The 24,684-nt window shown below is 42.5% G+C and overlaps 1 protein-coding gene and 1 long non-coding RNA gene across 3 annotated transcripts; one reads left to right on the top strand and one right to left on the bottom strand.

The window, feature by feature from the left end:
- Positions 1 to 327: 327 nt before the first annotated feature.
- On the bottom strand, positions 328 to 10,940 carry LOC129784491 (uncharacterized). 2 transcript variants are annotated; one of them, XR_008747281.1, is made up of 5 exons: positions 10,161 to 10,940; positions 8,517 to 8,683; positions 4,594 to 4,742; positions 3,441 to 3,539; positions 328 to 2,953 (listed from the first exon to the last, which is right to left on the bottom strand). It is a non-coding gene; the product is annotated as an uncharacterized LOC129784491 (long non-coding RNA). The 2 variants fall into 2 exon arrangements; XR_008747282.1 differs by having other exon boundaries at positions 4,594 to 4,739.
- On the top strand, positions 10,941 to 24,082 carry LOC101916610 (major facilitator superfamily domain-containing protein 1-like). The gene is made up of 13 exons (XM_055804448.1): positions 10,941 to 12,040; positions 12,441 to 12,541; positions 14,557 to 14,681; positions 14,778 to 14,833; positions 15,607 to 15,750; positions 16,215 to 16,373; positions 17,927 to 18,042; positions 18,945 to 19,045; positions 20,975 to 21,086; positions 21,715 to 21,852; positions 22,425 to 22,564; positions 22,729 to 22,840; positions 23,205 to 24,082. Exons 1-13 carry the CDS (start codon positions 12,019 to 12,021, stop codon positions 23,319 to 23,321), a joined length of 1,443 nt encoding a protein of 480 aa, XP_055660423.1. The 5' UTR covers positions 10,941 to 12,018; the 3' UTR covers positions 23,322 to 24,082.
- Positions 24,083 to 24,684: the final 602 nt, after the last annotated feature.

Here is a 24,684-nt window from a genome sequence, read left to right as displayed (position 1 = left end):
AATGGGGTGGAAATGGGAAATACTGCTCCAAAATGCCTGTGTTATTATCAGCATCCCCCAGTTCTCACTGCTGGGAGGAGAACGTTTCCTTACACTGTTATTCATCTCAATGCCCTTTTGCAAACTATCCTTGTGAATAACCTACTTGTGAGAGATACTGCTTTCCACGTTCTTAGCTGAGAAAGTAGAGAGGTTCTGAAATATCAAGGACATACTTTACTATTCTTAACAAAGAAAAGGCAATTAAGTGCTTTACTTATATCTGAAATTCAAAAGCTTCTCATTTACGCATTTTAATTAGAAATAAAAATGGTTTACAAGCTAGGCTAGGTAAGTGATTTGCATCATTGGAAGAAATAAGCATAGGCAAATGAGAAAAAGAGAGTTATTAATTAGCCAATCTGTTACTGTCTTAAAAATAATTTAAAATATCAAGCCCTAGAAAAGATTTTATTATATGCAAAACAACTGTTCAATCACCATAGGATCAGAAATATTCAAATGAAGTATCTCTAAAGCTCTCTGAAGGATTATTTCTTTCCACTTTTGGGGGTTTCCAACTACTTGGAATTCAAGTCTAAGCCAAAACCTTTGGAGGTTTATGGTGATAGTTGCCATTTCTAATATTCTAAACAAAACATTTCAAACTTACAGGGCAAATCTCTGCATAGAAAATATGGCCAAACCATTCTTGAGGAGTTCAGCTTTCCTTTGTAGCACCCCAAATTCCACTCCTCTGTTACTCAACCACCTCTCACTGGTGTTTACTTTTGTCTCTTTCAGGAGTGCAGAACAGCCTCTGAGAACTCCTCAGCCGGGAAGAACGAACAGCCAAACTGATACACCATCAACATTTCAGATATTAGGGATGCAGTTTTTTCATCACTGGGACAACACTTCAGCTTGAGCTTAATGAGCGGATGCAGGACTTCATGCTAATTGTGCTCATTTGTGTTAGTCGCATGTATATTAACACCCAGGAAACTACAGTGCGGCTACAATTCAGGTGCTATTCATCCAAGCCCAATCTTACTTTTTCATCCTCAGATTTCTACAAGTCAAGAACAGGCACATAAAAAAAACCAAAAACCAATTATTGGACAACTTAAGTGTTTAGATTCTTGGAACATATACTTTTTACTGTCCTGTTACAGTTATAGAGCTTTTCCTGAAGAATCAATCAATTTGTATTTTGTACAGTGATATAAAAAAAAAATTAAAGGAAAAATGGCCACAGAGAGGCTAAGAGAACAATACAGCCCCTTCACTACAAGGAAACATTTTCAGTTTGGGTGGTAAAAGGAGGAGACCAAACAACTGCTTAAATTAATAGTGTAAAACCAGAAACAGGTTTTCAGATTTCTTACTGTTATCAAAGGATGAAAAACTTGGATAAAAAAACGTAACGAGTTGTTTGTATTTTTCTAGCTGCCTTTAAATAGTTTACATCACTAGAGTCCCAAATACTGGATTTTATTAGAGAAAGTGAACAAGCCAAAGTATGTACAGGCTTTGAATTTCAGCTGGGCAAAGCTACAACAAATAGTGTACACACTGTGACAAAAAAAGAGATATTCCCCAAAGTTATATAAGATGGTGTTGTTCAGAGGAAAATTCAATGGTTCAGTCACCTGGAATATCATCCCAGATATTCGTGGTTGTTGTTAGGCATGGGGATAAAATCTGCATGATAGAAAAAACCATGGAACATTTTGCTCACAGATGAACTGAGACATCCACTTCCATTTCTACAGATGCATTATAAAACAAGTTTCCCTATCTAACAACACCAAATAAGCACACCCAATGTAATCTTCTGATTCTGGTGACTCAAACTGTCCTCTAAACATGGGAAAATTATACTTAATCTGAATCTCCAACTTGCTTACTAAATACCTAGAAAGGGAATATCCACTAAACCCTAAAAAGCTTTTTCCCCTGCATACATGCAGTAAGTACTAAATCAGATCAATCCAACCAGTTTTTCAGACACTGTATCAGATTTAGTAACAAAATATGTATTACTTTCAAATAAGTCCTCATTTAAAATGTTACCATAGTGTAAGATCATCCTAGTTATAAAGTAATCAAAGAATTGTCCACAGTACCAACTGGAAAATGTTTCAGTAGCCCATGCAAACTAAACAGAGCTTAAGGTGGATGAAATTCTCATTACCTAAACAGGGTCAATTTTTATCATTAATACTAAATAAGGTAGCATCTAAAACCCCCAAGTACAAGCCACAACGTCAGCATACTAAATACTTGATAAACAAAGGCAGTAAGGTAAAAAATAGCCCCATCCAGAACAATCTTGTGATCTAGAAAAAAAATCTTGCAAAAACATAGGCAACTGGGAATTTTCCTATACAACAGATGAAAATTAAATACTAAGGCAGTCAATTGTACACAGCAGCCTATGTATGGGCATATTCAACCACACCTCAAATACCATGTTCAGTTTTGGGCCCCTCACTACAAGACAGACATGGAGGGGCTGGAGTGTGTCCAGAGATGGACAACCGAGCTGGGGAGGGGGCTGGGGCACAGGTCTGATGAGGAGCGGCTGAGGGAACTGGGGGTGTTTAGCCTGGAGACAAGGAGGCTGAGGGGGGACCTTCTCACCCTCTACAACAACCTGAAAGCAGGTTGTAGCGAGGGGGGGGTCGGTCTCTTCTTCCAAGTAATGAGCAACAGCACAAGAGGAAATGGCCTCAGGCTGCACCAGGGAGGTTTAGGTTGGGTATTAGGAAAAATTTCTTCACCAAAAGGTTTGTGAAGCATTGGAACAGGCTGCCGGAGGAGGTGGCGGAGTCACCATCCCTGGAGGTATTTAGAAGACGTGTAGATGTGGCACACAGGGGCATGGTTTAGTGGTGGCTTTGGCAGTGCTGGGTTAACGATTGGACCAGATGATCTTGTGCCAACCTGAATGATTCTGTGATTCTACATCCTGCAAACAGAAGTAATGCAGAACTGAGTGGGATTACAGCAATATGCATATTAATGATTTACGTAAAAAATATGTATGAGTCCACAGTTCCACAGCAACATACTCAGTAACTCCCATTTTACAAATGCTAAATCAGGTCTTACACCTTCTTGTAAATATTTTCTCTGATTTAGAGATGGAAGAAACTGAGGCAGAAGCGTTAAATGGACCCATAAAGGCCACATAGGGAACAACTGCTAGAGCTGGGATTAAAGCAAAGATGCTTTTGAGCGCTAAACACAGGTCCAGAGTCTGCATTTGACCTGTGTTTTCACCTTTCTACAGTAAAGTGAAGCACCGCCGTGACCGACAGTCTGCCTTGGTGCACTGTCACTTCCTGACTGTAATAGAGTTATCAAGATAAGGGAAATGCCAAAAGGGTTGTACTTGGATAGGGACCAGCTAGTCCCTAACGCAGCACAGCTACAGAAAACCACTGCAGGCAAACCTTGGAGCAGTCAGCCAGATCTTGGGCTCAGCTGATCTTAGGCTGTTGAGTTTGAGCAGGAAGGTAGGAGAAAGCCATCTTCTCTGTACAGAGTCCAACCTGGTGGGACAGAGATGAGGCACTGATTTGTAAAAAGGCTCCCAACATACATATTTGATTTAGAGCTCTTAAAGAAGAGTGTAATTCCAAAGTTGTGATTAGCAATGACCCTAAAAGCTTCATATTGCACAAAGGGAAAGAACTTTAACCCTACCAAGAAAGCATAATTGCAGTGGGAATATCACATCTCATTGGTAATTAACAGGTTTGAGTCTTATGATTGTTTCATCCTATGTTATGTCATTACAGCTAACTATATTGCTAGTATACTATAGATTCATCGCATGACAGCTTTCAGACAATTGCATTTATAGCAAAAAAAAAAGTTTTCTCCCCAAAAAAGAAGAATCGACAGAGAAAAAATAGGAAATACTAGAATATTCTATCAAAAGGAAAAAGAAAAGGAAAGGAAAAGGAACAGGAAAAAGGAAAATGAGAGAGGAGAAAGGAGAGGAGCAGTTCACTTGGAAGGGACCTACAATGACTGAGTCTAAGGTGTAATTAGTTATGGGATGGATCACTAATAAATCATGAGGCATCTGAAAGTAACAGTCAGATTTTCAATCGTTCTCCACACAGAGCAAGTCCAGCCAAGTGCAGCAGATGCAGTGGGTGTATACATACAAGCAACAAATGTGAATGCAAAAAATCCCACTAGGAAATGTAAAACTCAGAAAGTTCACTGGCAGGGTGGGCCTTGATTTGCACTGTCTTGCAGGGGAAACTGTATAGACAAAAAATTGTACTGTCATTCACAACAAAAATAGCATGCCAGCAAACCTGATTGCATGCCTGATTAAATGCCTGATTGCATTTAAAATATTACGAATCAAAATTTACAAGATCAGGGAGAGAAACAAGGCAGGTAGAGGGTGGAAGAAGGCTCATTTGCCAATTTATTTTGGTTCATTCCTCATTACATTGAACTTCTAATTTCGTGTAATCTAGAGGGCATGTAAAAAACATTTATAAAGTTTTCTTGCCTTTTGCCCACATACGTAAGAAACTATAACAATGGGAGCGACACGAATTAAAACCCATTAAATTGCATCACCTGATGAGTTCACGGTATTCCCCACACTTCTTGACTGTAATCTCAAAAGGTCCAGCAGGCATCCCTGAGGTGAGGTGATCTGAGCTTAATAATTCTCCCTTCTATGAAAGACAGCTTGCTCAAGTCCTATGACATTGCTAAAGCTCCTACTGAAAAAGATAGGTGATTTCTTTAAATCATACATTAAAATATACATTCCTGTATATATAAATCCATAAATAATTTGAAGTCTGGATAGGAGTCTAGGAACAGCAGAAATGTTAGGTGCTGCCACATGTGAGAAAGAGTTAAAATTACCACTTCAATACGAAAGTTGGCAAGAAGAACATTTGCTTATTCTATCTCTCTTGGTTTTTTATTGTATCTAGCATAGGAACAACTCAAATATATATCACTCAAATTGTTATTTGCTTAGCAATAACAATATGCTAAAAACTAATTGTTTTACGATGTGACTGCAAGGTCCCTTTCCTAAAGAGTTTACTTTTTCAAATAGATTATATAAAGGCAACACACAATGAGTAACAAACGGATAGAAACACTGAGACTGAGCAAGTAAAATCAGGGTTGTTTTTTAACAACCATGCAATCTCCACTTAGCCTGGGGTTTTTTTTTCCCTTTGGAAAAAAAAGTTGGAACTTTGCTGAGTGAAAGAATAAACATTTTTAGGTTTTCATCTTGACGGTAAATCAAGAAGGAAAATATTAGATTGTTTTTAATGGCTAGAATTTACCTTCAAATTATATTCAGCTGAAATCCAAGGTGTGGTTTCGGCAGAAAATTATGGTATCATAGTACCAATATGACAGTTGTGGCAGAGGTAGGATTTCTGTAAACCAGACTTTCTTTACCAGTGATTATTCTTGTTTAAAAACACCTGTACAGCAGAAACTACTTGTTCTTTCTTTCTATAAGACAGTATCTGAAGAGTTGACTGCAAAATTTAGCTGCAGGAATGGGATTGTACAAAACCCTTTTAAAGAAGTTATCTCTGTCTAGCATAAGAACTGTTGAGCGGTATTCCTTTAAAATTTAAAAAGAATGATTGATTTGGCTTCAAATAATTTAATGAAGGTCTGTAAGCATTTAAAGACAATGCTTATAGAAGACCACTGATCTCATTTCCCACTACAGAAGCATCTTCCTTAATTGTTAAGGTCAGGAAAAAAAATTCTGGTAGTTTTCCAATATCTCATTCACCCAGTAATTTCTGAACTGTGGTAATGAGTTGTGCTTTAGCAAGAGAACGTATGTTACAGAGATATTCAGCCTTCATTTTTAAAAAGACAATCTACCATATCTCTTGGAAATCATTACTGGTATTTCCAGCTTTATTTTTTTAAATTTTTAGTTTATAGCCATGAGATCTTAATATACCTTCTACAGGACACAGGAGCTGTATCACATCAGACGTCATTCCTGGGTAGGTACTTCCAGACCACAGACCTTTGCATTTTCGTTTGTTCGATTCTCTCCTGACTGAAAACTGTGTGTAGTTTTTTAGATTATATATAAGTTTTTGTATAGACTAGCTGTGTACATCTACTCATCCTACGGAGCACTCCATCATTGCTTTGCAAACAATACTCTCATTTAGTCAAAATTTAATTAACTGCTTTGATGTAGTGCTTTGCTCTCTAACCAAGGGAGAAACAGGTGCATCAGTTCATCCTTTCTAATCTTTTACATTTCTTCAGCAGTGTAAATGGCACTAGTATGAATACGCACAACAAACAAACAAAAAAGGATTTTCAATCAAGGAGCAGTACGCAAGCTTGTGCAAATACCAAATAAGATCTCAGACAGTTGTTAGAGGCCATGTAATGCGATCCATTCCCTACCCAACCCTAATGGCTAATCGAGGAGGCATTCTGAAGGTTCTGGCAGAACAGTAACCAGAGCCTTAATCTTCAGAGGATGGTGAAAAGGAGGAAGTCAGGCCTTGTACGAAGGCTCAGGAGAGTTTCTGTTTAGTGTTCATAAAACATTAGTAAGAGCAACTTTAATTCTGGGTGACATCCCTAAGATCCACAAACACAGATTTCTGCATCCCTGAATGCAACTCCCCTCCTTTTTTGTAATCTATTTTATTTGAGTTCTTTAAAGAACATAAGAAAGCAGGGATGAATTCACTATTAACACTGTGATTCTCTCTCTGCAATGCTTCAAGTAATTATATTTTTGACAATATTTTGAATAAAACACAGATTTATAAAATCTGACATAATTTTCTTCCAATCTGCTAGTTTGCTGAATTTTTAAAGTGTACTACTCATTGCTATGATGATATGGTTTAGCAATGGAAAAGACAATTTCTCCTCTACCTCTCTTCAGTATACTCCAGAAACATTGTTTGGCCACAGTTTTTTAAATGGTATCTTTGCCTAAAGCAAATATCTTTTTTGACATGGTTCTCCAAAGTTAGCATATACTCCATTATTATGGAACTTTTGATCTGTCACGATGAACTGCTCAGCTTGTGCAGTAACTTGTCCCAAGCACTCACAGCTGAAGTTCCTTTTGGAGCTCTGCAATACATCAGGAAATGACATGCAAATGGTATAGTATTTCCTTAAGATAATACTGTGATAATTACTAAACCATTGATTGCAGTGGTGATCTGCCCTAAGGATCTGTGGGATCAGAGTTCCATCTCCCATCTCTGTATTTTATTAATTCTCATTGCCTTATTATTGATTTCCAAGTGTGCTTTTCAGGGGAGATGATAATTACATTCACGGTGAGCTCTAACACCAAAAATGCATGTGAAGTGTAAATTCAGGATTTTTTGCTGTTTTTGTTTTTACTAACTTGCATGTGGACTTTATTAATTTTCTCCTTGCATGTTAAATCAATGAGTAGACTCTGAACTGAAGGCAAAAAAGATTTCCTGAATGAGGCCAGGATGTCCTGGTCTGCTGAGCTCAGTGCTTTTGCTCCCTGCCCTATAAAGTACAGAGAGGACAAAAAACCCTCAAAACCCTAAGCAAGCTATATTATATGAAAACCAATGCCTCTGCAAGGAAGGGTATCTCATGGTACATTAAGGAAGAGCAGAAACATAGCAAAATGTGCAGAAGCTCATGATGTTTTCAGAAACACTGGCTGCTGTTAAATGTTTTATAGTAGCCCTTCTGCACCTGATATCCTTCCATGCCAGTGAGAAACAGAGAGAAACATGAAGGGAATAGAATGGGAGAAGTCAAATGTCGCTTTGCCACATATATTCTGTATCAGTATGCAGCTTTCCTTCTGTGTCCAGGACCTTAACCCCAGCCCCACTTTTACTCCTCTGCTCTTGGCTGACATGCTGGAGGTGCAGGGATGTGCCTGGCTGGGGACAATCTTTTCAAGCAGAAAGGGGCAGCTGCACCCACCTTAGTGCCTAGATTATTTACATCAACTCCCCCATTTGCTTTCCATTTACTTTTTATAAAGCAGGAGAGAGACTCTTGCAGAGCCTCTAGAAATCTAAGCTACATTTAAAAGACACCTTTGTTACAAATTTAAGGTGACAGGAGCTCAAATATGGCAATAAGGGATGCATTGCAGGCACCAAAAGAGTCAGGTTGCCTTTATTAGTCGTTCGGTAAAGGTGGAAAATTCTGCCCCCTTGACAAGGGAAAAGAATATAATTAACAGGACTACTTAGTTTAGTGCCACACTAAATCCATGGTGGATTCTCAAGTCTATCCTGAACCCATGTGAGGGGCGGTTTCTAAGCTAGCTGGAATGAACATCAGCAAATGGAGCAGTAATGCTAGGGAAGGTTACATTATTAATTATATTAAAGAGCTCTCTCACAACAGCAGGACATTACTGAAAAAACAGAATAGCTCATCCCTCAGACACTGCAGTAAACACACACGCACAAGCATGGGTCTTCCTGCCGTTGTAAACCCTCCTCCTTCCCGCTGCTCACCCTGTGCATTGGGGATTTTCCTCCCTTCCAGCCACTCAGCCTCAGCGGTGAGCACCACACATCATCTGGTGACAGAGCCTGAGACGGCATCAGCAGCGAAGAGACATGTCAGAGCTTGGCAGCAGAACAGCCTCTGGGGACCCAGTGAGCCTGAGAGAAGGCACTGGCTAGTCAGTAAGAAAAATAGGCGGTCATGAGAAGGATATGGCAAAATATGTTAAAAGATAACTTATTAATGCTCCTGCTTCCTCTATTTACAGAAGAAACACACAATCCATTGCAAAATGAAGTATAACACCTGACAAGTTAAAATCACTCACCTGCCTGAAAACATTGTACTGACTACCGCTACACTTTTACCTGACTGTTTATGATCAAAGAGATATCAAAAAATACAATATCTTTTCTTTTCAAAAAGGTTTAACACAACTTGTCACGAAACCAATTTCCCCATTTTCACTCATGTAAGGCAATCACTTGGAAACAGAATACAAATAACGATGCATGCTTTAGTAAGTTAAGCATTAAACTCAAAGGATTTTAGTTTAATTAATTCCAGCATATTAGTATTTTTCAGAAGCAATGTGACTGCAACACAGGTTCCTGAGGTGTGATACAAATACTAGTGGCACAAACACGTCTTAGAAGTGCTACAAAGCTTCATACAGGACAGGAACCTGCTGCCGCTCCCAGCAGTATTGGCACACACCCCCACCACTGCTAGTAATGATTATAGCCTGATAAGAAATCTGAGAATCTGTGGGCTTTAGTACGTACTATTTCCAAGTCTGGAATCTTAGATTCATTCTCTGAATTTAGAAAGTAGTCCTGTCGCAATATATTGGTAGCTGAAATGGTTCTCCCAGATGCCATTTTAATGATACTTGCCAGTAGGCATCCTTTATGAAGACATAAATAAATGAAAAAAGAGGAAGCACTGTTAGAAAGAACTGGACTCAGGAGTATTTAATTGCTTTTCAAAGGAAATACCTAGAATTGAACCCCAGTTAGTCTCCTGAAAACCTGCAAATTACTAGGAAAACTCTAATCCTAGTTTTCAAATCAATCACACACACAATCGTGTACGTTTTATACACACACACACACATATTTGTATACACACAGTAGGGGTATATATAGGGGTTATTGTTATCCAGACACTTTTATTTTTGCTAAATGCTGTTAGAAAACACTTTTATTTGGCCAAAAATGTTCCTTTCAAGAGCTGGTTCTTAGTTTGTGTGCTGTGTTTAGATGGGGAAGAGTTTATTTCCTTCACAGCAGCTGAAACAGTGCTGTGCTTCAGGCTGGTGAGGAAAACAAGGTTAGTAACACAACCATGTTCTAGGTGACCAAAGAGACATCCCATTCCATGTAGCAACACATTCAGCACAAAAGTTGGCAGGGGAAGTTTTTTCCAAGGTAACCATTGCTTGGGGGCCAGGTGGGCATTGGTCTGTTGATGGCAATTGCTTGTACATCAGTAGGTGGTTTTCTTCCCTTGTTCCACCACCCCTACCCCCCCTTATTAAACTGCCTGTATCTCAACCCACAAGGCTTTGTGTTTTTTTCCTCACTTTTCCCTTCCAAATCTCTCCTCCATTCCACTGGGGGAAGTGAGTGAGTAGCTGGGTGTGGGCTCACCTGCTCATCAGAGTCAGCCCATCACGGCTAGGTAAGGACGACACGGGTCAGTAACACAAAGCATCCTCTGCACATAAGATAATGATGCTGTTTCAGCATTCTCCACACCTGCAGCCCAAGGAAGTGAGAAATCATACAGTAGGATAAAATAAAAAACTTCTACATAGCAGCACAAGCGATGTCTAAAACAACTGCATTTATAAATATAAACTTTTAAGGATATCTTGTAGTCTGACTGTTCACAAGTCAGATGCTCCTACAATTGGTAGTTATGGAGCTATTTTCAGTACACACCACTGTGAAAAACTTTTACCATCGTATTCCATGCCATGCACGTGTACCTTTGACCCACAGACACAGGAGCGGGAAGAAACTTCTGGATTCCCAAATCCTGCTGCTTGCTGTGAAGAACAGATGTGCCACATAGCCTTATTACATGTATTTATCAAGCTCTATTTTAAAATCAGGTGAGGCACCAGCCCTCACTGTTGCTGCTGTGAGGCCTGCCTCGGTTGATGGCTCTTTATGCCTTGTTTGGGTAGAAAAAGAGGAAGAGAAATAGACTCACCTTGCAGGTCATATAGGGGCTTTGGGGTGGTGGGCGGGGGGTGGTGTTTTGGGTTTTTTCACCTTCTTTTTACCTTCTTTTTTGTGTTTTCATTACCAAGACCCTGCTCTTGTGACAGCTGAGAACGTCCGAGCTGTGCCTGGCTGGCGCCTGCCTGTCCCGGCCCAGTGCTGCTGCTGGCACCGTGACGGCCTCCTCCTTCCTTGCTTACCTCAGATTGTTTCAAAGAACGTCTTCAGAATTTCTTAGTGATTAAGTATTCTTTATTGTCGGCGCCGGGTGTACGGGGGATCCTTCCACCAATCGTACACACCCAGAGGGGCAGATTATCTTATATTTATATAATGAAACAATGAATATTCCATTAACGCCTATACATATTCATTACCTGAACCCGCCTACCCTCGCTTCGTATGCTAATTAGCTTATCAGTCTTTCACGCTTGCGCAGATTCTTCCAAAAATTGTGGGCCGGGGTCTTTAGAATGTAGGCAGTGGTCTATGGGAGGAAGGCCGTAGGTCTTCCTCATGGTGTACTTTTCACCTTAGTTCTCAAAAGTGATGAGTTGGCAGACTTGTAGAAATCTTTCCCAGGGTTTTTACAATACTCCTTGTTAATTTTACTCAAGGCCATCCTGCTGTCCCGTTATCTCCTTGGTAGGGCAGCTTGCTTTGCAGATAAGGAGGACAGCTCCCCTTGCAGAGATTTGCAACTTTCTTGCCAGAACAGTCTATATGATCTTTCAGACATTTTAACCCCTTTGTCGCTATACAATTACAAGCTTATTTATGCATTAAAATGAATATTGGTTTATGAATACAAACTTGACCATATTATTTACAGCTTATTCACATCAAGATGCTTCTGTTAATGTCTCCTAAAAGATACGCTGCTTTTCCCCCTCAAAATATCGCACCTTTGACTCCCGTTCAGAGCGTGGTGCATTGCAAATCATTTTCTCCTGCGCTGCTGTTCCCTCCCCAGCTATTCCCCATCCCTGCCTGACCGCTGCCTTCTACATGCACCAGTGCAAATCCTGGGTACTACGTTTCCTCCGACTGCAGATAACGCCCAGCTGACCACGCCACTTGCAGGCCGGCGCCTTTCCCCTCTGGTTCCTTCCAGCGCCCCCCAGCTCCGGCGCAGCCCCGACCGGAGCGCGGCCTCCCCCGGGCAGCGCCGGCGGGGCGGGCCCGGCCCGTGTCCCCGCTGCGGGCAGCCGGCGGGCGGGGCCGGGCCCCAGGCGGGGCGGGTGCAGGGCCGCGGCGGGCGGCGGGGCCGAGCTGCGGCATGGCGGTGGCGGCGGAGCGGGGTGAGCGCCGGCGGGGCGGGGAGGCGGCCCGGCGCGGCGTGCGGGGAGCCCGCGGGCGGCGGCGGGACGGGGCCCGCACCCTGGGCCCGGCTGGGCCTGCCTAGGCCCGCCTGGCTGCACCGCAGCAGGGGCCTCGCCGGGGCCTGCAGGAGGGCTGGGCTGCATGGTGGTGCGAGAAGGCATGAGGTGAGGGGAGAGGGGCGTGAGGTGAGGGGCATGAGGCATGAGGTGAGGGGCGAGGAGAGTGGCATAAGGTGTGAGGTGAGGGGCGAGATGAGTGGCATGAGGCGTGAGGTGAGGGGCATGAGGTGTGAAGGGTGAGAGGCGAGGGGAGAGAGATGTGAGGCAAGGGGCCAGGGGCATGAGGTGAGGGGTGATGTGTGTCTTCTCTGCCCCGCAGCGGCCTACAGGTTCGTGGTGCTCCTCTTCAACTGCCTCCTCACCTTCGGCTCCTACTTCTGCTTTGACATCCCCAGCGTCCTGCAGGAGCAGTTCCAGGGGGTGAGTGCTGGGCGTTCGCCCCAGCCGTGCTGCTGCAGGGGGGTGGGTAAAAAATGGCAGAACCTTCAAAACGGGGGCCTTGGTCGCCGGTAGTTTCAAAACCATCACTTATGGTGTTGGTACGGGAGCCGTGCTCCAAGGTCCCGTATTCCAGATGCTGGGGGGAGGTGTGAGGGTTTATTACAGGCAGGTTTGCTGGGAAGAAGATGCACAAAGCTGGGACAGGCCGTGAGGGGTTGGAGTTCTCACTGCTGCCTGGGGAAGTGGGAATCTAAACCCTGGCCTTGCTTGAGGATTGTCTGCTCTCCGTCCAGATGACTGGTCACTGCCCTAATGAAGTTTGAAGTTAGAAATGTGTTCACACCACTCTGCACATAGGGGGTACATAGAACTGACCACTAGTACCGACACTAGAGTGGAAGATTAGTGATGTTGGAGATAGGAGACTAGAAAAGACTTTCTGGATTTTAGATCCAGGTCTCCTGATGCTGCAGGTATCAGTCACATCACATGTGTGTTTGGTAGCCAAAAGACAGAGCTGTGCAGGGAGATCACATGAGGACTGTGCCATGTAAAAACTGACTAGCATTCTGAAATGCTAGAAAATTTTGTTCTTAGCATTCAGACTGATGTCCTAGTGGATTTCTCCAGTGATGCCGGAGTCCCAGAGTTCTTACCCGAATTCCTGAGTAACCTGAAAAAATCTTCCTTGACTCACCTGTTATTATTGCATTTGTTTGCCTTTTGAGAGCTTATTTTACTCCTGTGTGCCATCTGCTGGTAGATTAGTACGCGCAGGCTGAGAGTCACTGTCGTGTTCTTTCTCTGCTTCAATAGCAAGGGCAGAAATACGTATAGTTTGCATGTATTTTTCTTTTTTTTTTAAATGCAATTAATCCATAACATTCGAACAGTGAACTCCAGGCTAAATTGGGTGCAGTTTGTCAATGCAAACAGGAGTAAAAAGAAAAATCAAAGATGTCAGTATTTAATTCCTTGATCCTCCACAACTTCTGTAGGTCTGTGGGAAAAGTCATTTATTTATGGAGTAAAGGAAAGATGGTGTCATGTTTTGTTACCTAGGTAACTTTATAGGGCAGTGAAACCAAGCCATATTTTTCTGTATTAGGTACTGTGCAAACAATGTATTTATCTGTTGGCACTTGCATCATATTTTTACTTTGGCAAATTTAGCTTCTCTACCTGCCTTATTCAAGTGGTACAGTGGTAGTCAGAGCATCTAAGACTAGTGCTTGCAGTGAAAACACTTTGTTGTAGAGAAGTGTTCCCCTGCAGCCTCGGACATATCTACTGCAGCAGATCTGAGGGTTTGTAAATATGATGGCTATATAAAAAGCATGTGGTTCAGTCACACTTTCCTTGTGCTTATTCAAGATGTTAAGCTTGTGCCTACTGGTGTGGAAGACCTAGTGTCTGTTTCCTAATGCAGATACATTTTTAGTAGCTGGAAGATCCAGGTTTTTTTCCTGATCATATGGTGTTGAGGAGATGTTGCTTTTCGGTAGCAAAATTGACGTTATTAAATCATGCTAGGACTACCAGTTCCCTACCATTCAGAAAATGCTTTATAGCTGTGAATTAATATTGACTACTGCTAAGTTTCATATTTATGCACTGCTTAAGACTTTATAATATGTAATGAAGAGTTGGATCAAGCTAAACTATAGCCAAGAAACTAAGGGATCAAATAAACCTTGTGGTGCAGTCTCCTGGCTTTTCTTTTGGACTGGAAAGTGTATAGAAGTGCTGAGCTCCTGTCACTGCTGCCACAGGAAGGGAAGATGTGATGTGCCGATGGCCAGTCACTTCTCATCTGGCAAGGGCTGGCTTCCTGGGAGAAGAATAAGCCCTCTAATTCCTGGTTGTGGAAGTGGAAGCTGAGTATGAGAAACAGAAATCTAGTAGGCAAGAACTTAACTTCATTTTTAAAGGAATGTGTGGGTTTTTACCTGTGTCTGCTGCCTCTAACAAAGGCTTTGTGACTTGTTACTCAGAACTTGACCTGCCCTAATGGAACCCATCATAACAACACTGGGCAAAATAGCACACTGGCCTGTGTTGAAGGCTTGGGAATGACACCTGCACAATACAACTTGCTGTACGCAATCTATGCTTGGACGTAAGTAATTTTTCTCTTGCTTTGTGAGGGTGGGGTAGTTCATTATTTGCTTCCCAGCAGCAAGACACAATTTTTTCTATTCTTGTTTTCTCCTAGAAATGCAGTAGTGGTTATTCTGGCTGGATTCCTGATTGATAAACTAGGAAACCGGTGTAAGTTCTGAGGATCAATGAATTTATTCTTGTGCTGAAGTGGGATTTCAGGCTGTTCTTTCAGTGCAAAGGCATGATTAAAGGCTCCACTTCAGTAAGATCACAGTGGAATGGGAGAAGAGGGACAGCTCTGTGTGCAGAGCACGTGGTGGTTAGTTGAGCAGCTCCATGAAGACAAGTGAGACATTTTCATTCTTTGACCACTGACTTATCTGAATTTACACAGCAGTGCAGTAAATGTGCTTCCTCTGGCACTCTCATAACAGGGAACAGCTTTATCTGTTTTCAATGGGACAGACTGATGAAGTAGTATTCTGTCCTCTGCTCTGATGTTTGTTCTGGCATGTGCCATAATATAAGACCCAGCAGTCCCAGCAAATGCAGTTATGCTCTGTCTCTGTGTCACAGAGGTAAACATCTTACAGATAAGGAGACAGGCACAGAGAAGGAGATTGCTTGCTCTAGGCCATAGTCTGTAGTGGAGCTCAGGACAGGAACAGGGACTTCTGTAGAGTTCAGAGTCCTCTATCTGACTTATTCTGCCTCTCTAACCTCCCACCATGAGAATATTATCATCATTTTGAGGATTCCCAGGTCATTTTATGAAGAGGGCAGTCTTTACAAAATTAAAATAATGCGGGTAAACTGACGGAAGTCCACAGGTTTACCAGTGTGTTTTGAGGTTGCTCTTTTGCTTTTTGACAAAAAATGCTTTTGTCCTGATCTTAGCATGTCTGTTGAGGTTTGTGTATTTTTCTTCTGTTTCTCCCTAGTTGGTGTCTTTGTTTTCTCTTTCCTGACTGTGCTGGGATCATCAATCTTTGCTCTAGGCTCACATTTCAAGGGGTCACCATACCTCCTACCAATGATGCTAACAGGAAGACTGCTCTTTGGCTCTGGGAATGGTTCACTTACTAGTAAGGAATTCATATTCTTCATTAAGCCTCACCAGAGGGTCATGGTACATTTTTATTTTGCCTCCTAGACCCTTGTTCTACCAGTCAGCTTCACCTGCTTTGCACCAAGAACAGTGCTCCTTGAAGGGTTCTGTGGATTTAATGTGTGCCAAAATGTTCAAAAGTCTTCCCCTCTAACAAGTTTGTCCTTCTCCCAAGGGTGAGGATTAACATGGGATTGCTGCACCTTTGGGGTTATTTTTCTTGCCTTATTTGAGGGATAAGTTCACCTCCCATGTCCCAGCATGATTTATTAAGTTTTAAAATGGACTACAAAGTTGACATGTACTACCTCCACCTGGGATGTGTAGAGGTCTCTTACCCCAGCTCAGGCATTCCAGCTTGAGAGGCTGTGTTTGTTGCTTCTGTGCAATACTCTTGGCCAAGTCTGTCTGTTCAAAAGAGGATTTTTGTCTTCTCCCAAGTTGTGCAGAATCGTATCACAGCCTTCTGGTTCAAGGGGAAGGAACTGGCACTGGCATTTGGACTGACTCTGTCTTTCTCCCGTCTTGGGAGTGTGCTCAACTTCTTCTTCACCCAGCAGTTTGAGGCAAAATTTGGAATGCAGTGGACACTCTGGGGAGGTGAGTTTCTTTGGTGCTTTGGCCTTTTGTTTTCTAGACTAGAAACAGGCTAGCCTGTGTCGTCTAGTTATGAAAAGTACCTGAAAGACATAGAGAAGTTAGCAGGAGGAGGCACATTATTTTCCGGTTTTTCCTGTTGCTTTCTGTATGCAATGGAATGGCATTTTCTTCACTGACGCCTGAAAACCCTCTCTAAAGCAGTAATGTCAGCCTGAGTTCTGTCTGCAGTTTTCTTGAGATATTTTAACATCGGCAATCACAGGTAGTCAGTACTTAATGTAGGTTTACTCCCATGGAATGGACACCTCAGAGTGAGACAAAAGAGGAATCTGATGTGTGTTCTTCTGTATTTTAGCTAGCAGAATGTGCAGGTTCTGCAGGAGTATATATTGGTCTCAGCATAAGGTGCCTTGCACATGGACTGATCAAATTACCATGAGAAGCAGAATCTGAATTACATGTTTCTTAGTGTGAGTCTGTTCTAGGGCTTGTATCTTTAGATTTCTGTCCTCTCTTCAGTGCAGTCAGATGGGATCTGTCTCTAGTGGAAGGGATGATCTGTTTCACAGTGCAGTTAAGTAGTGGCACTCAGGTACTCTGGTGGGCTGGAATGGTGATGTTAGGGAGACCTGACTCAGGGCATCCTTTGTGTACAAAGACTTGGTGATTATAGGAAAGTGTTATTTCCCAAACAACAAAACAGTATGGGCCATCACTCATGGAAAAGAGGATGCATATGTGAGATAAATTTCTTGCAGAAATTGAAACCCACTGCCCTCCTCCAACTCTTGCTCTCAGAGAAGTAACTGTGATGAGCATGGTGTGTTGCATCCCATGTGACACAGTTTTGTGTTCAGGCAGCATTTGCAAGCACAGCACAGCAACTTCAGTAGCCTGCAAAGGGATAGATATATCGGACAAAGTGTGTATGCATCACAGAGATCGTTTTGGCTCTTTGGAAAACAAAACTGAGACAGATCTTTCTGTGAGAAGGATGTCTGCAGCAGATGCCCATTGCCAAACTTGGTTCTGGCATATCCAGCATAATCTGACTCACTTCTCTCGAGCCGAGTGTGCTAACAGGCCAGATTGCTGTAGTAATTGCAGTAGGTCACATAGATGAAGAGGTACAACTTGGCTTCCAGTACCAGCCTGTGTGATACCTCTCCTGCTCAGGGGACTATGGAAGTTTCTTAATGTCTGCCTTGTTTTAACCTTGGGTTTGTTATGCCCAGGCATGCTGCAGTTTAGAAGGCGTTCTGGCCGTCTTCCAATATAGCGGCTGTCTTTAGAGACAAGTGGGGCTTTAGCTTCACTGGCCTCAGGCAGTTCTGCAGCATGTTGGAAGCTCAGTGGACAAAGCTCAAGGACCCTGACAGGGTGGTAAGCAGTATGTGGTCCTACTATACATATGGCTGCAGTAAGTAAGGCTGTTAATGTTAAGAGAAGCCAGAAGCAGGAGTCAGAGAGAATTCTACATATTACATGCAGTTGGTTTTGTCATTCAGCTCTCTCCACATGGGAATTTCTAATACCTCTTGTGTCTTTTCCAGGTACCCTGCTCTGTGTGCTTGGTTTTGTTTCAGCCCTTACAGTCAGTGTGCTAGATAAAGTGGGCATGAAGCAACTGGGCTTGGATGGGGTTATCCAGCAAGAATCCAAAAAAGTGGTACGTGGTGCACAGACAACTTTTCTGTCTCAAATCTTTACAGCCTGGGGTGCATGAGCACTGCTTTGTAGTGCAGGGAGGCCTGCAGCAGTTAGAGCTGGTCGTGGCCGGAAGAGGGCATCAACACTGCTTGGTTAAATCTTGCAGAGCAGTTCTTCAGGTACATCGGAGGATACAAACCACCAGGCAAGTGCAAATTTTCTGTTTAGAGACTGTGTATTTGCAGCCTTCCAGAGAGCCGAGTTAGCACTCTGAACGGCATTACTTTCCTGAGCCAGTTACTTCTTGACTGTAGGTGGCTCGGAGGAGGATTTTGTGCAAAAAGCTAGATAGTAGCTTCTCTCTGGAACTGCCTTCTGGCTCACAGGATCCACGATAGAAAACAGTTAATCTGCTCAGTACAGAATTATCTTTTGCCAGCCCTTATCTTCCATTTCACCTTGCATTCTTCTGTTTAGGAACAAGCATTACAGGCAATAGGTTGCAATTTTTATGGCACTTAAATCTATTAGACAGCATCCTTCTGGTAACGATATTCTTAGCTGTTTTTTGTATCTCAGTGGTGTGACTCCTGTTCCTACTGAATGTTTCCACTGGGTTTCACTTAAGGTTTTGCAATAGGCTCTTAATAGAGCTTGTTTAGAACAGTGTCTTGCAGCCATAACCTTAATAAAAAGAAGAAAGCTTTTTTTGGTATTTTTACTGAATACATTGAAGAAGGAATGCTTTGGAGTCAGCACCTGCCAAATTTCGCTTAGAGGTACTTGAGCTGCCATTCAATTCCCTTTTACCTGCTGTTACCTCTTAAATGTTTTGTGACTTTTAGCGGCTTGCAGAAAGTGCCATTAGCGTGAAGCTAAAGACTATTTCCTGGTGAGTGAGGGCACATCTTATCTTTGCAGCGGATTCAGGACATCCATCGACTTCCCCTTCGCTACTGGCTCCTGGTCTTCACAATCATGTTCTTCTACAATGGAGTCTTCCCCTTTGTGGCAGATGCCAGGTATTGCTCTGCAGCTGTAGTCCCACTGACTGATACAAGTGTATTAGACCCTTGCAGGCCCTCAATTTTCAGCTGACTGGGAAAGATGGGGTAATATGTTTGTTCCTTTCACTCATGAAACACAGAGAAACATGTCTTTAACACCTAGCTAAAGATATGAGGGTTCTTTGACCTTTCTTTCCCTTCAAAGATGAGGGAGTTTTCTGAAGGAAAGCAAAAATAACTTAAAGGGAAATGATTCATCCAATATTTAAAGCTTGGAACACTGCCGAAGGAGGATCAGAAGGATTTGAAAGGGAAAGAAATACTTTATTTAAAAAATTGCCTGTAGACATCTCACCTTTGTGATAGTCCAACAACATGGCTGTCTTTTCAGCTGGGTGGGGTGTTGGCTTGACAAGCCTGGGGCAGTTCTGTCCTGCAGCTCCTGCACGTTGTCTGCTGTGTTTGAAATAAAGCCAAGCTTGCGTCAGCCTGGGTTTGCAAGTAAGGAAGCCTTTGCATCCCAGTACAAGGCTCGCAGACTTCCTTTTTGTGCCTTAATTTGCTTAAAACAAAGAAGCAACCTGCCTGACTAAACTAGGACTCCTGCTTCTGTCCTGTGGCTCTGCTACAGACTTGTCATTTTGCTGCTTTTTTCCTGTTTGTGGATGATGCAGCTTTTATCATGTAATGAGCATGAACTCAGATTAGCAAAGGCCTGCAGTGAAAAAAAGAAAATTATTTAGGTAGTGTTTTGTTAGTGATGTATAGTAAGCCACTGTGAAATCAGCAGTGAAGAAATGTCATCAACATTGTCGTAACAAATGTACAAGTGACCTTTTATTAGTAAAATAAAGACATTCAAGATGGCAAGGATTGTCAAGGCCTTGATGAGATGGTCTTTCTATCAGTTGCCCTCTCGTTTTAACTGAAAACAGTACCTATTGATCACACAGAATCCTCATTTCTGCAGTTCTGCCTCCCTGCAGAATTTATTTTTTTTCTCCCTGTGGAACAAAGGTTCAGGCACCAAGAGTCATGTTTCATACATCTTCTCCAGCAAAAAAATGCTACACTGCTTCCCAGTCAGAAAAATAATGGTCCCAAGGCCACTGCTCTTTGGCGAATTCTGTTGCAATAAATCTTCAGGGAAGTGTCGCATTTCATACTTTGCTGACAGCACAGGCTACAAAGGCTCATTATTACTAATGGTGAGTAGCTGTGCAAGTAGCCAAGCCAGGTTTAAGTAGCTACAAGATCTCCAAACAAACTAGTTTTTCTAAGCTATTATGAGCGTATGACTGTAAATTCGGTAAAGAATTTGAGTTGTTTTAATGCCATTTTTGTGTGTCCTTAACAAAGGTGAAAGGCTGACTTCTGACAATGAAAACAAAACTTGGTTTGTACGTTTTCTGCTTTAACCAGATCCCCTTAAAGATACTGGGGGAATTCCTAGTACTTCTGAAATGCAGGTGCTCAATTTAAATGCTAATCTTTGCTGTCGGTTTAGTTTAAGGTACTTTTCCTGCCCCTCAGCATTCTCACCCTTGAACTGATAATGCTTTGTGCCTTTTCAAAAAGAATGTTACAAAAATCCATCTGTATGTTCTGGACAGGTGACAGGAAATTGCTGCTTGTGAGCTGTGCTGATGTAATTGAACATATGCCCAACTTTAACCTGCAGTTTTACTCTGCACTTGCAGAAGCATCTTGAAAGCTGCCATTTAAGCTACCAGCTTCTCTATGGTGTGCACCAATTAAAAAGAAAATAAAACGACAAAGGCTTGGCACTACAAACCACATGGACTTAAACCTGTTTACAAGTCCTCTCATTAAAACCCCTCCTGTCCATATGTTTGTGCTCAGATGTACTTTCTGTCAAAATAACTAAATCAAGAATCCTAATTATATATTTCCACCCCCCCCCCCCCTTTGTTTTATTTTTAGCAAGTTTATCCAGGATAAATATTCTGGTTACAGTCAGCAGGCTGCCGCTTATATCGCTGGGGCAGTGTATGACAGCTCCCTTGTTCTCTCTGCAGCAGTTGGCATATTGATTGTGAGTACCCAAAACAAAGTGCTTGCTGATAACTTTTTCCTAATTTTTGGAAATGTCTTTGTTACAACACCCTCACCTAGAACCTAGCCTGTTGTTGCTGAACAAGCAGTGCTTTAATTCCTTGCAAATGGCAAGATGCATTTTAGTCTGAATTAAATCACAAGAAGTAATGTTGACCTGTTCTTGCCTCTGTCCCTTAATTGTGCTATGGTAGCATCAAACCATGGCAATGTCTGCATGTTTTGAGAAGTCCAAGACTGGAACAGAAAGGATCAGGATAAGCCTTGCAAGTAGACAGGAAAGGACAACCTGCATGTAATCGGTGCCTGTTTTGTCAAACTCTTCCTTTCCTTATTTCCATAACTGTCAGGGCATAACGGTGTGGGTTTCCTCCCCCTTCATTAAAGCCTGCCATTTCACATGAATACTGGGCACTAATTGTCTGACAAGTGTTTCCATCCTGGTTCACGAGTATGCAAGAGGAACTAGTAATAGCCAGCCTGCTACAATACCAACAGCTAGGAAATTACCTGGTAGTGCCACTCATTTGCACAGCCCCTCATGTCTCTAGGATCTGTGGGAAGCAAGGATCCCTTCTAAGAGGCCTTCTGTCTGTTGCCTTTCCCAGGACTATGTTGGACTGAGAGGTGTCTTTGCTGTTGGCTGTGCTGCATTGACTCTGCCGGTCTTCGCTCTCCTGGCATTTACGTTTGTTCCTCCGTTAGTCTCTACCATCTGGTTGGGGATTACTTACTCCTTTGCTGCTGTAAGTTCACAGCCCTGCTGCTGTAGTGGTTTTGTGGCTGTGCTCCTTCTATAGCCTGGATGGCATCTATCATTGCCCTTGTGTCTTGATGAGCAGGTTTAGCAGCCAGAGTCTGAAGTCATTGGCTCCCTCATCCTGAAGATTTTGGTTAGTAACAAGTAACACCAAAGAATCAATATGGAGCAAAACACAAGCAGACTAAGGGACCACTTGACTTAGTGTGAAGCATTAATCTGTCTAAGCTTTTCTTAATGCTTTTTTACCTTGAATATAACACCTGGATCACCTTTGAGTTTTATGAACTAAATAATCAGGTCTATCTCCTTCAGAAATCTGGAGTCAGGTTATTCCAGTTTCAAATAACATGCACTGTCCGTGCTGTCTCGGGCTGCTCGGCAAGGACGGGGAACAGTCTAGAACCAGGCAACAGGCTGGGAGAGATAAATACCAGATTTTTTGAGGAAAAAGTACCAATTTTTATTTAGTGGGAATAATTCCTTTTTAAACCAATGACCATCTAACACCTTTAAATGAGGCTTTGAGTTAATTCCTCTTCTCTTTATTCCTACCAGGCTAGTATGTGGCCATCCATACCTCTTGTGGTCCCCCAAGCAACTCTGGGGACAGCTATGGGCCTTGCAACTTCTGTGCAGATGATTGGAGTTGGCCTTTCAAACCTGATTGTTGGACACATTCTAGGAACAAAGTCCAGGTAAGAATGCTTTTTTCTTTTCAGGCAGAGACATCAACAGTGCTTTAGTGGAGCAGTGAGAGTAGAAATCAGTGTATTTGCAGCCTGGTGCTGCAAGGATCTATAGAGGTGCCTTGAGTATCTTCAAATGACGAGTTGTCCTATCCTGTTTGGGCCTTTTCTAGTGAATTAAAGATCCCCCTGTGGCGCTGGCAACAGATGATGATATTTATGTTGGCAAACACTATCGCGTGCATTGTTGCCTCCGTTAGCCTCAATGTTGTGGACAAGAAACAGGTAAGCGTAATAAAAGGCATGAAAACGATTGTATTTTTCCTTAAAGCATTGTTCTAATTTTAGATCTGTAATTCCCCCCTCCAAGCAATTTCACAACACCCTGCATCACAGAGTTGCTGTTACTGATGTAGTAGCTGTTGGGTGCACATGTAAGTCATTCCCCTGACAGGAAAATGGGACTGCATGGAAACAGAACTATCCACTGAAATACCGATGCAGTGCACAGTAGTTTTTCCTAGTACCAAGCTATCGGCAGCTGTATTTTTTTACAAGAAGGGGAAGGGCCAGGGCACAGCTGTAGCAACGTATGTGTACAGAAAGAACAGTATCCTTTTTGTCACTAATTGCTTCTTGGAATTTCTAGGGTGGGACACTGAACAGAACAAGGAAGGGAGCACCCGTGGGACGGGAGGACCGAGACCCTGCGGATGCAGCACCGCTTCTCGATGACGAGACAGGGAACGAAGGCTCTGTCAGCTGAACCTCTGCACAGTGAGAACCATGCTGGCTGCCAGACGCAGCACTGAGTGCTTCTGTTTGAAAGGGGATTTCTAGCCTGTGTATTTTAAACATCTTTAAAGGGAATGGTCTACAGAAGGGGAATGTTTCCACTTTCTTATGCCTGGCACACCAGTGAAGGATGTCTGCTGTATGGTTCTTAGGCATTCTCCAACACACAGAGACACACGTGGGACACTTTAAGAACTAACCTCGCCGAAGTTTGTTTATAAGCTGTCAGATAGTTGCTTTTCAGTCTTGCATCACAAGAGGCCATATAAGGTGTGCCTGCCCCGTCTGCCACTGTTTCTCTGTCACAAGAATTCTGTACGTCAGCACCTGGTAATCCACGTACCTTGGCAGGCCTGCTGTTCAAGCTAGCTCTGGATTAGCATGCATCTTTCACAAATTACATACGCATGCAAGCGGCACCATCATTATTCTTTAGGCAGGAGACCGAACTAATCAAATCAATTATGTTTTGCACACAAGCCTAGCTTAATTGCTAACTGCCTTACTAGAAATACTTCTGTAAACTGTGCCTATTCATTTGCCTTCAAAAGCGTAAAAGGTCTTGATCTGAAATTCTGCCCTTTAAACCAGGGTGCTCTTACTCATGAATGCTAGAGGCTTATTTTACTCAGCCAACCACCCTTTTCACTATGCAAAATGCTCACAAACATTCAGTGTTTACAGAAGCACAAAGGATGCTTTAAGAATGAAGTAAATTTTTAACATAACCAAGTATAAGGAATGCTGAAGTCAGTGACTTAATGTAAATTATTACAAATTCTTAGGAGCAGCTCTGCTCAAGTTGCATTTAACATAAACACTAGTAGACTGAAAGCAATTTAGACACAGACAGCATCGAGGAAAGTCATATTGTAAGAAGATGTCACAGAAAATAAATCCACCCATCAAAGCACAGTTTTGTTAAAACTGATTGACTGAAGAGAATGTGTTCAGAAGAGCAAGGTCTTCTAAGTTTTAAGTTACCCTGTGAATTCATTTCACACCACAGGTAATTAAAGGATTTCCCTGTTGGGAGGCTGGTGCAGCAGAAATTTGGGAGTAGGGTGAGAAGTCACAGAACTGCAAAAAAGGTGGACAAATCTTTTAGTTTGGAGGTGACCTCCTGAGATCATCTAGTCCAACACCCTCTGCTCAAGCAGTGTCAGCCAGAACAGGCTGACCAGGACCACATCTGGTCAGAGTTTGAGCACCTCTACAGATGGAGAGACTACAACCTCTCTGGACAACCTGACCCAGTGTTTCACTGCTCTGACAGTATAAAAAAAGTGCTTCTTTGTGTTCAGATAGAATTTTGCGTGGCTTAAGTTTTGCCT

The sequence above is a fragment of the Falco peregrinus genome, chromosome 5, assembly GCF_023634155.1.
Source record: "Falco peregrinus isolate bFalPer1 chromosome 5, bFalPer1.pri, whole genome shotgun sequence".
Classification (NCBI taxonomy): domain Eukaryota; kingdom Metazoa; phylum Chordata; class Aves; order Falconiformes; family Falconidae; genus Falco; species Falco peregrinus.
The sequence above is the reverse complement of the archived record's forward strand: the minus strand, read 5'-3'. Positions and strand labels throughout refer to the sequence as shown.